Source organism: Acanthaster planci, unplaced genomic scaffold (assembly GCF_054643075.1).
Source record: "Acanthaster planci isolate LZ-2023a unplaced genomic scaffold, COTS_SCS Contig79, whole genome shotgun sequence".
In the NCBI taxonomy this organism is placed as follows: domain Eukaryota; kingdom Metazoa; phylum Echinodermata; class Asteroidea; order Valvatida; family Acanthasteridae; genus Acanthaster; species Acanthaster planci.
Window position 1 is genome coordinate 1 of NW_028257701.1, and position 19,183 is coordinate 19,183.

At 42.2% G+C, this 19,183-nt stretch overlaps 1 protein-coding gene across 1 annotated transcript; it reads right to left on the reverse strand.

Moving 5' to 3' along the window:
* Positions 1 to 11,870: 11,870 nt before the first annotated feature.
* Positions 11,871 to 18,974, reverse strand: LOC147795310 (uncharacterized). The gene is made up of 7 exons (XM_087132089.1): positions 18,523 to 18,974; positions 17,970 to 18,041; positions 16,655 to 16,714; positions 16,049 to 16,117; positions 13,669 to 13,740; positions 12,085 to 12,156; positions 11,871 to 11,918 (listed from the first exon to the last, which is right to left on the reverse strand). Exons 1-7 carry the CDS (start codon positions 18,690 to 18,692, stop codon positions 11,894 to 11,896), a joined length of 540 nt encoding a protein of 179 aa, XP_086988215.1. The 5' UTR covers positions 18,693 to 18,974; the 3' UTR covers positions 11,871 to 11,893.
* Between the last annotated feature and the right edge of the window lie 209 nt (positions 18,975 to 19,183).

Below are 19,183 nucleotides of genomic sequence, written 5' to 3' on the forward strand. Positions count from 1 at the left end.
CTGGTGGAATTTGAAAATGCTGTGAAAAGCATCCAAGCAGTAAAGGTCCTTGAGTATCCAGACAACATGAGGAATTGGTCGGAAAACTACCATCATATCTGCATGACAGGTGGAGAAATGTTGTTCGGCAAACCAAAGAAAAGGGGGAAACCATCCAATTTAGCCAACTTGTAAGGTTTGCAAAGGAAGAAGCGAAGAAGGTGATGGATCCGACATATGGCAGAGACGCACTGATTCAAGACGCAAAAGGCAAAGGTGCGAAGCCCATCACCAAGTACACAAATCGTTCAAAGGGTAGCTTTGCCATAGAGGTCTCAAGTGCTGAGCCAAGGCAGACAGGGTGCAACAAAGAAAGAGACAAAGGGCCAACTGCACTGACATCTGACAAGCAAGAAGCAAGAAGAACTGCAGTAACTTCAGTCACTTTACTGACAAGTGCAAACGTCTGTCTAGTTTGCCTCCAACTGAATGGACAGACTATGTAAAGGCCAAAGGTCTATGTTTTGGATGTCTTAAGTGAGGACATCAGAGCAAGGAGTGCCGTTGCAGATCCGTGTGTGATGTTTGCAAACTGCGACATCCAACCTGTCTTCACGATGAAAGCAGAGCTCCCAAGTCAGAGGCCACAGCCTAATCCAGATGGTGGCAAAGGCGAAAGTGCAAACTTCGCAGAGCAGGCAGGAGGTAACACAAGGGCCGGTCAGCAGGGTCAATGGACGATGGCAATTGTACCAGTTCAAGTCAGATTCAAAGATGGTATAAAAGCTGTAAAGACGTACGCTAAAGACGTGGTCTCAACAGCTTGGAGCAAGTGGTCCATGTAAGTCCATTACTTTAGACACCATGGGGAAGCCGTACTCAATGAAGACATATCACATCGAGGGACTGAAGCTTAGTGACTTGGACGTGAAGAATGAGATTGATCTTCCAGTCACATACACGAAAAGCACAATTCCGGTTTCCAATTCGCCATGTCCCAAGGACAGATGACATCTCGAAGTGGGATCACCTGAGAGACATCAGTTTGCCAGAAATAGATGCAGACATTGGACTCCTGCTTGGCAATAATGTGGCAGATGCTTACACTCCGTTTGATCTGAAGACAGGTCCAGCAGGTAGCCCTTATGCTGCAAGAACAATGCTTGGTTGGGTGATTTGGAATCTAGTGAGAGACGAACAAGTACAGAATGATATAAGTTGTAGCTTCATTGTGAACAAGGCTGAGGTCACAGCAATAACAGAAGTAGACCAGCTGAAGCATCTGGAAAAACTAGTTCGAGAAAACTATCAATATGGACTTCCCTGAGAGGCTCATTGATGACAAGAAAGAGTATTCTCAGGAAGACGAGCGATTCTGGGATTTGGTGAACGAGCATATCACAGAGATGGTCACTACTCTATTGGCTTACCATCAAACAGATGGTGTGAAACTACCTGACGACAAGTCCATGGCATTGAAGCACCTAGACGGCTTGAAGCGTAATCTGCAGAGAAGCAGTGCGCTCCATGATTGTCAAAGATCATAAGTAAAGGCTATGTTGAGCAAGTTCCATTGGAAGACTTACAGCGGGCAGATGGCAAGGTGTGGTATATTCCACATCATGCGGGTGTACCGTCCACGCAAACCCGGCAAAATTGGGTGGTCTTTGACTGTGCTGCTTCATACTTGGGTACATCTTTGAACAGCATTTTGCTACAAGGACCCGATCTCACAAATAGTTTGGTTGGCGTACTACTGAGATTCCGCCAAGAAGAGGTAGCCATAATGGGAGACATAGAGGCTATGTTTTTTAAGTGCAGGTTCCAAAAGGAAAGACCGTGACTGCCTTCGATTCTTTTGGTGGCCGAATGCAGATCTTGAAGAACAGCCCAGTTGCGTATCGCCTGAAAGTCCACCCCTTCGGAGCAGTGTCGTCGCCTAGTTGCTCAGGTTTTGCCCTTAAGCAGACTGTAGAGGACAATGTTGACCACTTTTGGAAGGGCTTCATGTGAAGTAGTAGAGAGAAGATTCTATGGTGGACGACTGCCTTGTCTCTGCTGGTTACAGAACAAGAAGCTGCTCATTTGATCAAGAGTACCACAGCCTTGTGTAAAGAGGAGGGTGGTTTTTGTCTGACAAAGTGGATGTCAAATAGCCCTCAGGTTCTGCAGACGGTGCCAGTAGAGGAACGGCAAAAGACATCAGAGAGCTGTCGATAGAGAACCAGAGTCTTCCCAATGAACGAGCTCTAGGGGTGTATTGGTTTGTTGAATTAGACGAATTGGGGTTCAGAGTCAAGCTGCCAGATTTGCCTGCTACTCGACGAGGAATACCTGTCCATCACGAGTTCAGTATATGACCCCTTGGCATTGCAGCTCCCGTTTGTGTTGAAGGCCAAGCTTCTCCTTCAAAGTCTTTGTCAGCGAAACTGAGGATGGGATGAAGAAATCCAAGGTGACGATCTTCAAATCTGGAATCAGTGGTTCAGCGAGGTGGAAGACCTAGATCAGCTGAGGATCAGGAGATGCTACAAGCCATCAGGGTTTGGCAAAGTTGTAAGCTGTCAGCTTCACATGTTTTCAGATGCCAGTGATGTAGGCTACGGTGTGGCTGCTTATCTGCGGCTTGTTGATGAAGTTGGGAGTATCTGCTGTTCTCTTGTCCATGGGAAAGGCAAGGGTTGCTCCATTGAAGAAGATAACCTATTCCGCGTATGGAATTGACAGCAGCCACTATTGCAGTTAGACTTGGCAAACTGCTCACTCAAGAGCTTGGGCTACGATATACAAGAAACCTACTACTGGGTAGACAGTATAACGGTACTGCGATACCTTGCAAATGAGAGTTGTCGGTTCCAGACTTTTTGTCGCTAATCGGCTTGCAGTCATCAGAGATGCTTCCAAACTTGAAGCAGTGGAAGTACGTGAATACCAAACTCAACCCTGCCGATTGCGCAACACGAGGTCAGTCAGTGAAGAAGTTTCTTCACTGTTCTATGTGGTTTGAGGCTCCAGCCTTTCTGTCGCAGCTGGAAACAGAATGGCCCCAGCAAGATGCCCGTGTCACCCAACTACCTGATAATGACCCTGAGGTGAAGAAAACCGTACTAATGGCTACAGAGTCACCTACCAGTCCGGTTGACAGACTTCTTGAACACTATTCAGATTGGACCAGACTAAAACGAGCAGTTGCTTAGATACTGGTTTGGATGGAGCACCTCCAAGACAAAGTGGCCGCACGCAAGAAGTTGAGGCAGAACTTAGAGAAGAAAGAACCGATTCCCTTGTGTAATTCAACAAAGTCTGAATCAAGCCAGGGCAGAGTTGAGCAAACTCAAGAGGCCAGAGATTCGAGCATTACTCGGCTTACCACAGATAACTTTGAGGCTGCTGAGAGGGTTGTGGCGTACTATGTCCAGCAGAAACACTGGAAGGACGAAACCAAGCAGAGGGAAAGCCACTCTCAACAGTAAAAAGTCTTCTTCATTAAGAAAGCTTGATCCGAAGCTTGTACGGGGCTTTCTGCGGGTTGGTGGTCGGCTTTGTAGAGCAGATGTTGAGTTTGGGTCCAAGCACCAGATATTGCTGCCAAGGGACTCGCCTTTGTCCAAGTTGATTCTTGAGCACGTACACAAGTCATTTGGACACTTGGGCAAGAATTCTATACTAGCAGAGCTTCGCCGACACTACTGGATAATTGGAGCACCATCTATCATCCAAGGTATCGTCTCGAGGTGTGTTATTTGCCGAAGATACCAGGCCCCAGCTGAGCAGCAGAAAATGGCCAGTTTGCCGCGAGAGCGCCTTGCACTGAATGAGCCTCCATTCAGCAGAGTTGGGATGGACTATTTTGGTCCGTTTGAGGTAAAACGTGGTAGAAGTGTCGTTAAGAGATATGGGGTCATATTCACATGTTTGACTTCACGCGCTGTCCATCTTGAACTGGTGCACTCACTAGATACGAGTTCCTGTATCAACTCAGTTCGACGATTTACTGCCCGTCGTGGACCAGTTAAGAGCATTCTGTCTGACAACGGAACCAATTTACTTGGGGCCGAGCGCGAGATGCGTGAGGAGATGAGTACGTGGAATCAGCAGAAGATCCAGACAACTTGTCACAGAAAGGCATAACCTGGCAGTTTAATCCTCCAACAGGGGCCCATTTCGGAGGAATATGGGAGCGGTTGATTCGAAGTGTCCGGAAGATCCTCTACTCCTTGCTGCGAGAACAGAGAGTCCAACTAAGTGACGAGTCTCTCTAATTCGTCCTGTAACAAAGTCGTGTCTCCTAGTTGAAAGCAATACTTAGGAGTTACTTAGGAGTTAGCAGTACCTACTCATATTTGTGTGTTGTTACATGTTTTCAGCAGGGCTTATGCTTTAAGGGTTATAATTTAGGTCGAAGTAAACATTGGGTGCATGAATATTTACATGTTCAAAGTGGGCACACGTACATGTATTATTATCACCTGGACATGGGATGTACCGTACTCTTGATTTATGCTTTATATTTAATTTTATTTTAGTCAATCTGTGCCTGTGCATCAAGCTGTATACATGAACAAGAAGAGAAGCATTAAACATCTGGATCTGAAGTGCACACTATACATGTACACCATTGCGTGTGTATCCTATGGCAGATTCATGTGGGGTTTGGTTTATTGTGTGGTATGGTTTGGTTTGGGCTTTGTCTTGTCTCACTGGAGTAGCTGGGGCACTGCACTCCTCTGGGTAGTCAGCTTTTACTCGGGAATTTGTTATTTTCTAGTTTGTGGGGGGGATGTTGCCATGCATATGTAGGCCTAGTGTGCTGATACACGTTACTCTAGTTTTGACATAGACCTATATCATGAGGTTCTTAAAACAGCTGTCCATTATTCAAATTCATCGACAAAGTCTAAATTGCGTGGGGGGGGGTTGTTAGCGGGGGACTTGTGCTTTGTGGTAACTCCCATCCCCCTGTTTTGTCTAATTTTTCTTTAAGAAGTATTTCAGGTGAATTGAAAAATGTTGAACTCACATATATCGAAGCGATCGAAGTCCTCTGAACACCCCCTCATGCAGAACACTGATTCTGTTTCGTTGCAAGTAGAGATTACGGAGGCCTGTCTGTGACCGGAAAAGTCCAGTGGGGATAAAAGTCAGCTGATTGGATGATATGTCCCTAAAATGACACACAGAAAATGAATCAAAGAGAGGATTGTGTCCAGAACTCCTTGCTGGCAATGAAATCCAAACAAATATTTGATGCATACAGTGGCAGAAGTTACATCTGAATGGGAGAGGGGAGTCAGGTTGGCGTAGTCTTTCATTCCTCGCCTTCCAACTCTGCGGTCTGGGTTCGAATCCGGCTCAGTCCACATGTGGATAAAGTTTGCAGGTCCCCACACCTGAATCCGTGGGTTTTCCCCGAAAACATCTGGGTTTTTTCCCCCACTGCTAAAACTGAGCATTTCTTCAATGTATTCTTCACTCATTATCGTCCTGTAATTTGCGCTAAATGCACTATTGGGTTGATATGATATAATGAATAAATGAGTCATCTCTACTCAAAAGAGACTACACGTTTGGTTTACCTATGATTTTCAAAAAGTTTATTCATATCTTTTATTAATGGTTGCAATTTACTTAACAAATGAAAATCAGAAAAAATTAAGGGGAAGCTCATGCACACTTCTCTTGAATAAAACGGAAACCATGAACTTCTTACAGCGTTAATATTGAAGTGTAGTTAAACGTATCCTCTGGCAGACCTTCAGAAACGAGTCTGTTGTTGGACAGTTTACTGCAAAGTTAAAAAGACTTCCGTGTCATCGTGTGTCTCTGGTTGTAACTGATACAGGGGTCGAAATGAAAGATGTCACTTTGCGTGAGGAGATCCGGCGTTACACAGTTGCGTTCCTCCTCAAAAATGACACCTCCGTCGGGTGTTTGAATTTATAAAAAACAGAACTCAGCCAAATTTGTACGCTGAAATAAGTTAGTTTCTTTCAAGGGTTGTCACAGTAACAAAAGAAACTGCAGGAAGCTTCATCTTAGGTTCTTGTGCGTGAAAGAAATAGGCAGCAAGCTTTTCTCTTTTAATTTTAGGTTCTCGTGGTTTTTCAAAAGGTGTGATCGTGTGATCGGTCAAGCGATCAATTTGGAGTTTGAACTTCAAGACAAACGCGCTGGAGTCGAGCTGAATATTTCAGTCATCAAAACTGGAAGTGAAGTCTCGAAGTACAAATTGATTCTAAATCCCAACCAAAATTCTGTTTAATTTGCAATTTTATCGATACGGCCTATGATGTTGCTCTTTAAGAGAACACTTACCATTGTTCCAATTTCTGTCTAAATTTCATAACATGTTGCTTGGCAGAGACGTCAGTTCGTTTTTGTCTAAATACCTAGAAAATATATAGGAAAATATACCTGTTAAATTTTCAAAGAAATATTCACAAGCCGGACTACCTGTAACCAAAGAAATTTATTTCCCATTCAGTTTTTTGCGAATTTCCACTAACCAGAAACATTTTGAAACGAAACCAGTGTAGGGAAACATGAGTAAGTGAATTCGAAAAAGTGGATCACATTGGTCTATTTTAAATCTACAGAGTGCTCTCGTTTCTTTACCCACGATATCCCAATAATTGGCGTACAATAAAATCGATATCTAAGTCACTCACAGCTCCTTGAAACCTTTGATTCCGTGAAATGCTCCCGGGGAGACGCGTCGTAGATTATTTCTAGTAAATATACTGCAGATAAAACACACACGGGAATGGTTTTATGTTTTAGATAACACGTTATAGACTAACAATTTGTGTTAGGCCGGTTCACAGGCAAAAAAAAGGAACAAGAAAAAAGGATCCCGACTACTTTGAGAGATCTTTACAGGAAACTACCAAGATTGTTTGACCTTTTCTCCCGTCTTGAAATTTTTCTGAAAATTCATTTCGCTGATTTTCAGGATAGTGTTGTCAATAATTAACTAATATTGGGCGAGTGCATGTCAGTCTCTTTTCTTTTATAGATTCTATCAATTGAATTCGATTCAATTAAAAAAAAACTCTTTTTACATTCATCCCCAATTTCGTAGAACATCACTTAGAGTTACTTTTAAAAATACTAACAAGCGAGGATTTGGATTTCAAATGAAGTATCACTGAATGGGAAAGAACCATAATCTTGTCATATTTCTATACACCTTGCCCCTTTGGAGGTATTGTGGGTTGTTTGTTTAGCAAGCAAGGTATTTTCAGGTTGCTTCCCTCTTTGTCAACCGTACACCAAGTACGACCACAGACTGGCACCATCAATCTCAGCCGCATACACGAGCATATCCGCAACACACGTTATTCGCAATTCCACCCTATTTCTGCATTCAGAAAATATAATCGCCCACACTAACCAACCACATTTTGGGTATACATAACTCCAACCTGCAATCAGGTAACTTACAAGGAGCAAACCGCCCACACCGGATAGCCAACAGTCAACAGACTTGTTTCTGTCAAGACTTATCACCCGACAACATACTCTCTGTCAAAGGCAATCGAGACTCCAACACCACCAAGCTACATCCACACCAGGGTACGTTAACCTGGGCCACACCATTCTCTCAAATTCTACAGCTCTTTTCTGGGAAGGTGGAAGAAACTAAAAAATCGAATGGCACTAGTCTTGAATGCTGGTGAAGTCGTCCCCGAGTCATGTCGTCCCCGTGTCAAATCGTCCCTAAGTCAAGTCGTCCCCCGTATAAATAATTAAATTATAATTTTACTTCGGCATTTTACTTGGGGGGTATTTTTTTCTTTCAATTTTTTACTGCGGAAACTAACTTTGGGGGGATAATATATTGCATTTTGACTTTTTCTTTCACTGCAGTAATTTATTTTGGGGGTTATTAACTTTTTGTACTTTTCCAGTTTTTGCTGGGGGGAAATTTATTTATTTCTTTGTCTTTTATTGGGATTTTTGGCTTGATCTTCACATTTAACATCATTTGATTAACTGTGATCACATTTTATCGACTTTGACGGGATTCTAAGTGGATTATAGCCAACCAAGCAAATTACAGACGAAACGAGAGTGAAAACGAGCAATAGAAAAAATTTGCATGAGAAGTATAACACAGAGCGTCCCCAGCTCAGTTGTCGGCCTGTATGCCACACGTGAGCTGCCGTGAAACACCACCTTCGTCGGAGAAACGTCAAAAGGGTGGCCGTGCGCATTGAGCCTTGCCGCTCGGACAAAGGTTGTAGCTCAATTGGAGTGCTCACTCACACACCACTGACGGGGAACCCCAATTACATGTATACCGTAATTGATCGATAAGTAACAATTACAAGTAACTTCACTTTACAAGAGACTTATCACAAAACACAAATTAATACAATCATTACAAAATTTCTTTCACGATACGCTCTTAAAACAACCTAGTCAAAATGTTAACTGATTTTCCTAGTAATTTAAAATTACTAAAATTCATTTCCGCATTACTGATTTCATAAAATTATTCAAATAAACTGTAAATGACCACTGGAAGATTTGAAACTGTTTGAAGATGTTTTGACAATTCAAAGAATAGGCCTATGTGCTGTTACATTGGCACACACCAGGAATGGCCTTTTTAATTAATATATGTGGCACGTCTTGGTTACTGTAGATATCAAAAGCCCGCCAGCTCGAGCTGCGGAGAACGAATGAAAATTGTGAGTACATGTACAAGTCTCTGTCTTGTTTTTTTTTCTCTTCTACATGTGGTTGAGGGCACCTTCAAAGAAAATTACATTGACGGACAACACTTGTAAGAACTAGTGGGGGAACGACTTGACCCGAGGACAATTTGAGTTGGGGACGATTTGACCCGGGGAAGACTTGACCCGGGTTTCAATTTTGGGGGAACGACTCGACTCGGGGATGTTTCCCGTTACCCTACTCTTCACCAAGCCACAACTACACCTCAACCCGCAACTTGTTTGACTACTTCATTCGGCCAAAGCCCCAACCAAGAGGGCGTGAAGAGGAAGCACCCGTACTGATATTTTTCAAGACCACGTACCACATCTCTAAAGAGAATACTCCTAGCCTCTGCTGTCCTTATGACCTTAATAAAGGATTGGACTCACAAATGAACAAACTTCCGGACAATGATTTTCCCGTTTCTTGCCACAGCTTCAATTATTTATTATTTTGCCAGATATCGAATCTGTTCTGGGCAAGCTGGCATCAGTCACATGGGCTGGTAGGCCCCAAAACATACATCAAACAAAGGACTCCCACGTCCGATGTACATGATGTACATCTATTGTCATTCGGCTTACAGGCCAATCATTAATGAATGGGCTCCAGGCCCGAGGAATATCATGAAATAATGGAATGATCCATCCAACCTTTTAGGGTCAGCGCTGGTTGTGCTATGGAACATACAGCACCCCACGCCCTTGGGTACATAAGAGGGGGGTGGCTGACCCTTTACAAATTACAGTGTATTATGGTAAAACATCAATGTCAACAATAATCTCATTGGTACAATGTATCATAACAGTAAAGATACTTGTCATGTCTTGTATGTATTAGGAAGTGGCTATCTTCGAATCCTGGAAAACGCCACTAAAACCTAAATAACTTCAAAAAAGGCATGTGCTGGGGCAGTGGTGGGCAAATTGACCCAGCTTGCCAACAAGCTGTGACAGAACGATCCTCACATGAGAATTTCCCTCCTAAACTAGCATTGCCTGACAGAAGTAATCTGACCCCTTGCCTGATTGGCTAAAACAGTGGACTGTGATTGGCTACCAGTTAGTGCATAGTAACTCTGATTGGCCCACATTATGAATAATTAGTGCTAGAATCCTCTTCAGAATCCACCTTTTGTGAAACCTTTAATTTTCAAACTTTCATAACTGCAAGAAAAGGGGAGCAATTGAATGCAAACTGGTGCAGATTTGTGGGGGATCTATGGCAGTTTTCTGGATTCCATGAATATAACCACACAAGGCAGTACAGATTTTACAGCTTTCTTCTAACCAGGAAAAACTGCATACATACTTGTGATCCCACCTTATGCATAAAGAGTTGGGCTGAGTGCAAAAAGTATGACATCTGCCAGGAAGTGTGTCAGCTGTCTAGGGCAGTGCACATAGGACTATGTGCCTATATCTGATACAGTGAGATTCTTCAAACCATGCAAAGCAATAGATCTGTGTTCCACCAAGTATAAAAGGTTCTGTCAAAATACATGCACTGTGACAGAACATCGTATAACCAAAGCCCCCAAGTATTCCCAGTAATTTCACTTCACACATAGTGAATTGAGGAATACAACCATATACCCTGAACGATATTCCTTATAGCTACCTATCCAAACTCAAAGCAATGGCAAAAAAATTGAATTAAATTAAAAATAAATAAATAACAAATAAATAAATAAATAAATTTAAAAAAGAAAGAAAAGAAGAGAACACACAGTCAGTGGAAAAAGAACTGTTTCCCCACAACATGCCGAACTAAGGTCAAGATCACCAAATCCAACCGGATAAGTTTAATAGCAGAAAATTTGAAACCTTCATAAACCAACCTATCCAAAGCGACCACTAACAAACACCCGATCCGACTACCCACCGCTACTTATAAGTGAGACCTGAGCAGCAAAATAGCCTGCAATGACTGGGATGCTAATTAATTTTCGTATTGATGTAATAGTAGGCAAACCTATAAGTGAGGCTAATATTGGTCATGTTCTTATGTCCGCTCATAATCCAATTCTCGGACATAAACAGGCTAGATTTGTTACATATGCTCCAACCAGGAGTTATTGCAAGTCACCAGACACGAAGTGTCACTGAATGGGAAATTACTATTATCTTTTAAAACTTTTCACACACCTAGACATTTCCGTCCGATAGCTATCAGTCGTCAAGCTATATTGTAACGACAAGCAGCCGTCTTAGGTAAAGATTGAATCCTATATTGGCTTCTTTTCCCGATTTTCACTAACGGTTACAAAAGTGTGAGCTGTAATGGCCCGGTAGCAACATTTTTCTGCAGGACTTTACAGGACGCTCAATCAGTCGATAGTCAGTGTCACATTCTAATGCCAGATTCAAGTGTCCGATATACTTACAGAGTTTGCATTTTTGTAGGGATTCTTTCGTTTCGTCCCATTGAGAAACAGCCCAGATGGAATTTCCTCCAACTTACAGTTAGAAAAAACCCTGCATTGCGAACAAAGATTATAAAATGTTAAACGACGCCAATCGCTCCAACGCCTAAACGAGGGAGTTTGGATGACATTAGTGTGAATGCTTACACAACATAGGGATTCCGTGTCCTCCCAAAGGTGTGTGACCTTAAAACCTTCAAGTTATTTTGTTCCATCCTCCTAATTGAACAAATTAAACAAAAAAAATTGATAAATCAATCGCAGTGTAGAACCAAAGTAAGTCTCGTGTATTCGTATAACCATATATGAACGTTTCTATTCCTCAGCAAATTGAATTTACTTTCAAATTCCTAAATAATGGTTGTCAGTTCATTAAAGTCATAGAATACAGACTTGGTTATTGTTATGGTTGTTTTTGTTTTAATAGGGTTTGTGTTAAATTTTTCGGGGTGATGGCGGTGGAATGAGTGTTTATTCTGTACGTTTATTCTGTGACCTTTTTTAATGTAACTTTGGTGTTACAATAGAGAGAACTTACTGAGGAGTGGAGTAGGGATGCTCATACAGGAAAAATGCCTCATAGCACACTCCATACAGTTTTAACATTTTGTTTTTGTGTGTTTTGCGTTTGTGCATGTGATTGTTTTTTGTTATCCTTTCGTATACGGAATTGACCGACGAGCTAAAAATATACACCAAAGATAACAAGATTTTACTCACAAGTTCGTATACTGCAATCCTTCTGTGATAACTGGTCCAAGTTCTTCAATAAGCGTTTTTTCTCAAAGTCCTGAAAAAACGAAACAGGTATAACACAGGCTCCCATTAGGCAGCTTGTAAAATTGTTAAGGGGATGGTGGCATTTCTAAAGTGAAACTAACTTCACTTAAAAAGCCTTACCCGACTGCATACGGTACTGATTTTTCTGTTTTAAAATTCAATGATTGCCGACTTACAAATTATAAATATTCGTTGGTCCCGCAAGTGCTCCAGGCTGTACTTCCGAAATTTTGTTTTCTTTCAAGTTCCTGTGAATTGTAGTAAAGGACCGGGAAGGAAAATAGGCAGAATTTATCAAAGTGTCACATTTTCCTGAGCTTTTTACTGGCGATATCCCAAAGGTGTTACAATGATTTTAAGAAGTGTGACGTCAATTATCTCAGGATGTTGTAATCTTACTTTTAGAATGCCGAGATTAGTTATCTCAGACTGTCGAATTTTATCTTTTTACTTTGTCAACCTGAAGTAAGAAAAAGCAGGATGTTGTTGCGCACCCGCAAATCTCGATTGTGAAATTCTAGCGCCCTTATGTTTTGCTTGTTTTCTTTACCTTGCATTCTCCAGGGTCTTTTTGGTGTACATGTACATGTATATACAGTACATGTTTGTGTGCTACGAACAAATGGACGAACAGTCTCGGTCTCCTTTAACTTTCACACTGGATGGTTTAATGGAAAGGTATTTCTTAACCCCTTATTACAAATCATACACGTGTTCCATGCTGTCGGCAGAGTATGGGTCCGGAAACTTAGCTGCCATGATAATGTGCGCACTATCCATTCGCGTCCGACCGTCAATCGGCCGGCCACGAGCGTCAAGTACACGTACATGTAGCCCTACTATACACGTGGCATCGAACATAACTTTCGACCACCGGTACCAGTGCCGCGTGCAAGGTTGTACCAGACTATTGTGCAACTTCATCGTGGCTGTTCAACGTGTATGCGCGTGCGTGAATAGAAAATGAGCGTATGCATTCGTACATATGCATGCGCAGTGAGTTCCCCCAGCCATTTGCGAGTTAAATAAAATCTGGTAACAATTTGAATTCTACGGACTTAAACACTATTGCCATCTACCTCATGATTCGGGGCAAGTTTGCTTAGTTACATAAGAGACGCCTTGCACCAATACACTGTGTTTAATGGGTAAGAAGGGACAAAGGAACCAGTCCATTTCAATAATGGTGGTCACTAAAGCTTGCCCCGAGTCACGATATATAGCAACAGCGTATTTAGCCTGGGGAATTCAAATTGTTACTTTCATGTGCAATCTGATAACGCAGTGTACCAGATTTTATTCAAATTTAATTCGCAAATGGCTTATTTCGGGAGGAGATTTGACCAATTTCCCAAGACGTTGTTGCTGGCGTGACTATAGGTTTGTACGTTTCAACTGCATGTACTCGTTTTGACCAAGACTAGACACCCAAACCCTTGTAACCCGCTCATCTTCGATAAATTATTGTTGACCCCGAATATCAGAATAGGAAGAGTAATAGAAGTCCATGCTATCACAAGCTAGATATTTAGGAATCGCAAGTCGGATGGCACTCACGAAATCTGATCATAATGTTGTTATATATAGCACTCTCGGGATTTTTGCATTATCGTCATTTAGTCCTTTCCCAGACAGAATACGCTGCTCTCATCCAAAGAAATTTGCTTGACAGTACAGCTCACAAGTCTCTGAAGTTTTGATGTTTTTCTCGAGACTACAGTGCTGTTTCATACGGCCAACGTATTTTTGCCTATACTTACAGATTAATCAAGTTTTTGCACCTTTTGAAGGTGCCTGTCTCCAGGACTCTAATGCTGTTCTCTTCGAAATTACTGTGGATAGAATTTAAAGCCAACGTGAAAATGTAAAAAGTACTTTGGTGCTGTTCTGACCATCCCAAAAGGTTAATATACTGCTCCATTAACCTTGCATGTATTTATTTTCAATTCCAAATGGAACAAATAGATTGACCTGGTAGCCAGGACTTGATAGTCAACAATGAGGAATGTATACATTGGAAAATTGGCCAGTCTTATACAAAAAGTGGAGCAGGAAGCATTTCCTCGGGGAAGAGTGCCCTCGCAATAGGTAGGTAAAAGCACCGAGTATACAATGTTAATTACATGTAATATGCGTTTATGTATGAAAAACCCGTACTTGAAATTAAGTAGAAGTTGTTATCACGGTCCTAACGTCATGCACCGTTTACAATGAAGAAAAAGCAAACATTTGGTACTCCACACTCAATCGCACAAATAATCCACACAAAACCTCATTGTACTAATTTATAAAAGATAGCAAGAAGACACAAGTCAAATGAATAAATTGATAAACTTAAACAACAGCAGCAGAAGCAGCACCAACGACAACAAGGAGAAGCAGTAACAGCAGCGGTAGCAGTGGAAACGGCGACGGTGGTGTTGAAAATTGGACGAAGCCCTCGACTCCCAACGTCTGTAACCTTGATATCATGCACAGATACACCGACCATAGCCGCAGACGTGGCTCCGCGAATGCGACGCGAATGGGAAGTGAATCTGTCATCGTGAAGCCTAACAAAGTTAAGGGTACGACGAAGAACCGCGACAAACTGGGAACGCGTAACTGGACTCCCGTTGAAATGAGACAAAAATGGGCCATTGGGGATGTGGACCCAGCAAGGTAAGACAAAGACGTCTGCACTGGACACATCACTGTGTTGCGATTGTGCGCTGCCTGGATGGACATGACATAACTGTGGCCATATTACTCCGTTTTAGAGTGACACATCACCAGTTCAAGCCTTTATAGAGGGAATCTTGGACAAAACATCCGACCGACATAGCGGGACTGAGGAATGGCGGGATCGGGCCGTAAACTCCCTAATTCAAAGCATACCGTAAAATGCGAGTAAAAATGCCACTTCAAAAGGCGAGAACATCCAACTAACTTTACTGTCAATTCAATTTGGTGAATCACAGAAGGGCCTAAGGAGCAATTATGCCGGGGGGCCTACGGGACACTTGACACGGCCCTGCTAAGTGCAAAACAGAAAAGATTGTGACTTGTTTCTTTTCGGATTTCGGTAACATGGATAGTAGAGGACATAGTACTGTGGCGAATGCAACTGACACCTCTTGTGGTGGACCCAGTAACCGGCCGGATCAGGGATGGAATTGACTTGGCCCAACCCCACAAATATATTTATTAACCTTGAGCAAGGATGAGCGGCTACCCTGACACAAGGGGGGATATCAGTAAACGAACGGCGGACTAAGCCTAGGGGCAGTTCGTTGGGTGGAAGTTTACCACCAATTAGGAAAGACTAGATTTATCTGGTTATACAGTAATGAAACACAGGGAAACCTAAATAAACCTCACAGTGACACAGGATTTCCAAGGACAATAATCAAGTATTTGATTTATTGCAATAAAAATCAATAAGGTATATAAATCACCCAAGGTTTATGTACACAATATACCTCACAAGGCAATACAATATGCCTCACGTGGTTAACTAACCACCCGACTAACTTAAACACAGCTAGCCTACAACCCAAGGGTTACCTCTCTAAATAGTGATAGCCCTCACACAAATAACACAGAGTGTCCATGCAAAACAGGGTCGATCTAACGAAAGGGAAATTACCCTCACAGCGATCTGAGTACATCAAGTAAACCTCAAGGCTAGCTAGCACAATGACAAGATTGCCTTCCAGCCGTCACCCCACTATCAGTGCTTACAGACGACAAGCAATCCAACAGCAAAGACCACTAGCTCCCAGCCTAGGTTCACGACACTCAGCTCTATCACTAAAGTAATCTAGACCCAATACGGTTCGCTACTACACCTACCAGTTATAGTCACAACACGCAGCGCCCCAGGTGCAGCGTCCACACTATACCTCGCACAGTCACAGCATAGAACGGTAGACAGCGTCCTCCACGATCCTGCCACTCTGCGACCCAGCAGCGAAAAACTCACCAACTGATTGTGCACGCTCTAAGCACGCCACAAGCGCCCAGACCTAGTGCTCTACGCGACGCTGATTGGTCAACGCAATGCTTAATAATTCACGGCTTAGACTGGCATTCATGCCTACCCTGTTTCGTTACAGTACACTACCACTTGACTTGGTTCTGGTTCAACACTGCACTTACGCTGAAAGTAGATTGATACCATTTTTCACGATCGGCTTCATGTCTTGTAGTCGATTCCCGTATGCGGTACTGCAAAACACAAAACGAAATGCTGATACGTATAGATGCACGTGGATATTAGGTAGGCAACCTGGAACAAAACGTTTACATAATATTTACACTCCCCGTCCCCTCGCCGCATCCGTTGAACACTGGCTGCACCTGTATGGAACCATGGGCCTAAAGCACTACGATAGTGTGTTCACCGATGGCATTATTTTTGAGAAAGCATTTAGTGACGTTAATTCACTCACACACAAACAAAACCAAGCCGGTAATAAACGTCAATTCAAGCCTTCTTAATGGTATGATTACCTGCTAATGTTCATCGAATTCATCGTAGTTATTTTCTGGTAATATTAAGTCACTTGTCCTTGCTTCGTAGGTTTAAGTTTAATGTGGATAGCATTATACACATACGGACTGGCATTCAGACTACTACAGTGCGCGTCTGTATATGTACGAATAACCGAGGCAGAGTCCTGTTTCTCAAGGTCGAAGGCATATCCCTACTACAAAATGTTATTAATTCCTGTCAAACTGATAACCATATCAAGTGTTACTTACAATATTCTCACGGACTCTGGCAATTCAAAGGGTTTCTCGATCAGGTTGCCGTTTAGGTTTCTGAGCGTAAAAAGGAAGCAAAACAGCAGGTCTCTTATAGGCACACTACCAACCATTGTGTACATAGGAATGCTGAACGGCGCCAACGTGGAATGAAATCTGTCCATAATGAGAATGTATGAATGAGGGCGCACACTGTAAAAAACAAGTGTTGTTGTTGTTTTGTTTCAATGGCGCTTTCAGCAACTCAGGCTATTTGTATACACTTTATTAATCAGCATCACATTACGGAGTTAGGAAGAAGGTCCAATTTTAGAGGCAGGAGGAAACCGGAGTACCCGGAGAAAACCTGCGAGAGCGAGAATGGACAGGAAACCAAATGCACTTAAAGTCTGGGCCAAGCTGGGACTCGAACCCGGGCCCTCATTGGTGCAACGAAGGAAAGAACCGCTACGCTAACCCGCTCCCCCCAAAAAACCTAAGTGTTCATGGTTAACCCTTCTTATACCTCTTCCTGGTAACACTCAAGGACGACGGTGTCGTGGTGTTAAGATTCCAAAGCTAAACACGCCTGTATTTAAAAAAAAACCATTACGTATTCGTGTGTTAAGAAATTTTGAAAAAATGACACATTTTGGAGTTAATAACAGGACCCAAAACACGTTCATCGGATGGTAACACTTTCTTAACACCGAAACACGTTTATTTCCAAATGTTGGTGTTTAATTTTAAATGATAATACATGTTTACAATCTATGCAAAGACGCATTTTAACGGGCGTTGGTACATGAAATGGAAAACACGTGGAAAATAACCATGCTTATTTAGAAGCAAAACCCATGAAATATTAAATAGAACAACAATTTCCATTCCTAACTACCCAAGATATTTTAGTCATCCCTATTGGTCAAGAAGTCGTCCCCGCGACTGGGCTTATTAAAAGCACGTGATAAGGTACTTACTCGCATGAGGCACATTCTATATCATAGATAGAGGGGGTGTTGCAAACAAAAGTGAAATTATTGTTGACAAAAAATTGTCGGGAATTTAATTTTTTTAAAACTTGTTTTCACTTTCTGACTCGAAAGGTATTCACAAATGAGAAATAAATATTTGCATGGACGCTGATATGCCCGTCGCCTTTATTGGCTTGGGGGATCATCAGCGCACATTGTCAACAGACTGACCAAGCAGATACTTGTTCATTATTATACCTTATTTAAGACCTTCTTTGAATTCAAATAGGTAAAGTAGGCCTACATAATGCAGCTGACCACTTGCACCACTCTCGTTAAAAGTAATATGCAAAACTTACATCTTAAACAGGGACTTGAATTCCAATAAACCGTCGTAAGGTATCTCACGAAAGGAATTTTCTCCCAGTTCGCTGTTAAGAGAAGCAGGGAATTTAATATAAAGCAGAAATCATTTGAGAATCTGCAGCTTCCAACATTTTTATGTGACTCTCATTCCACTGAGTTTTATTCAGTGCCAAGTCTGAGAACGCAACTGTTATTTGTCAAAAAAACCTCTTTGAATTATGGTGCCTTAAATCAGCCTTAAATTTCTGATTCAACTGACCTGATTTTAGACTTGTCTTTCTAAGCATTAGATCAGTATAAATCCCCTTCTCATGTTGTCAATAAAATGCTCAGTTACTGTCTTTTATCAAAATGTACCTGTTCTTACTACATTGGTAAGGGAGATATTTTCGTTACGTTATTGGTTGTACTTTTCAAATTATTATTTGTTGCTTTGATTGCTGCTTGAGATATTTTTGACATTTGCCTTTTCACTGACTGCCAGTCACAGTTTGCCGATGGTACGCACCGCAAGAGAGACTGAGTTATATTAACTGTAATACTTACAGTGACACAGTGTCGTTGGGGATGCCTGTGGGTAGTTCTCTGAGGCCTCTGCCAGTACAATTGACTGTGTGCAGATTCTCGATACACTCGCACACATCACAGGCGTCCCCCGTTGAGTTCATCCCGACCACCGACGTTGCGAAGGCGAGAAGTAGTACCAGACAGGCCATGATCGACGCACCCAGAATATATCCTTGGTAATGCTACCAACTGAAAAGCGAGGCAGCTTTTACACGGCGTACAGGTGGTATAATTCGATCACAACTTTCCTCTGGGGCTTCCTGTGGGCGTTTTTCGTTGAAGGGTATGCCCCTTGTGTCTACCGTTTTTTCCCCCGACAGCACCTTTTTTTCTACAAGTGACTGGATATCTGTTGTATCATTGTGATGTTTACATGTTGAATTCACCGAGAGCAGTAGTACATTATTGTGCGCTGCATGTCTGACAATGGATGAGGCTGCTTTTGTAATCTGTGCTTACCTGGTGTATTATTGCGGTGGCAATGACCTTTCCCACAAGTGTTTCTGTACGGGACTGGAAGGGTATTCCCCTTACGTCAAAACTATAGTTTTACATTTCAAGGGAGCTGTATATAAACAGTAAGGGTATTATTGCTGCAACGCAGTTGTAATGTATTACACACCAATTTCATCTATTTTTG

What these genes read in the sequence shown, in the direction of transcription:
- LOC147795310 (XM_087132089.1), bottom strand. Translation starts at nt 18,692, where the DNA reads ATGGCCTGTCTGGTACTACTTCTCGCCTTCGCAACGTCGGTGGTCGGG. An exon ending in CCCAACGACACTGTGTCACT is followed by an intron (nt 18,042 to 18,522) that starts GTAAGTATTACA and finishes TTCTCTTAACAG; the next exon opens with CGAACTGGGAGAAAATTCCT. An exon ending in TGCAAAAACTTGATTAATCT is followed by an intron (nt 12,157 to 13,668) that starts GTAAGTATAGGC and finishes TACAATTCACAG; the next exon opens with GAACTTGAAAGAAAACAAAA.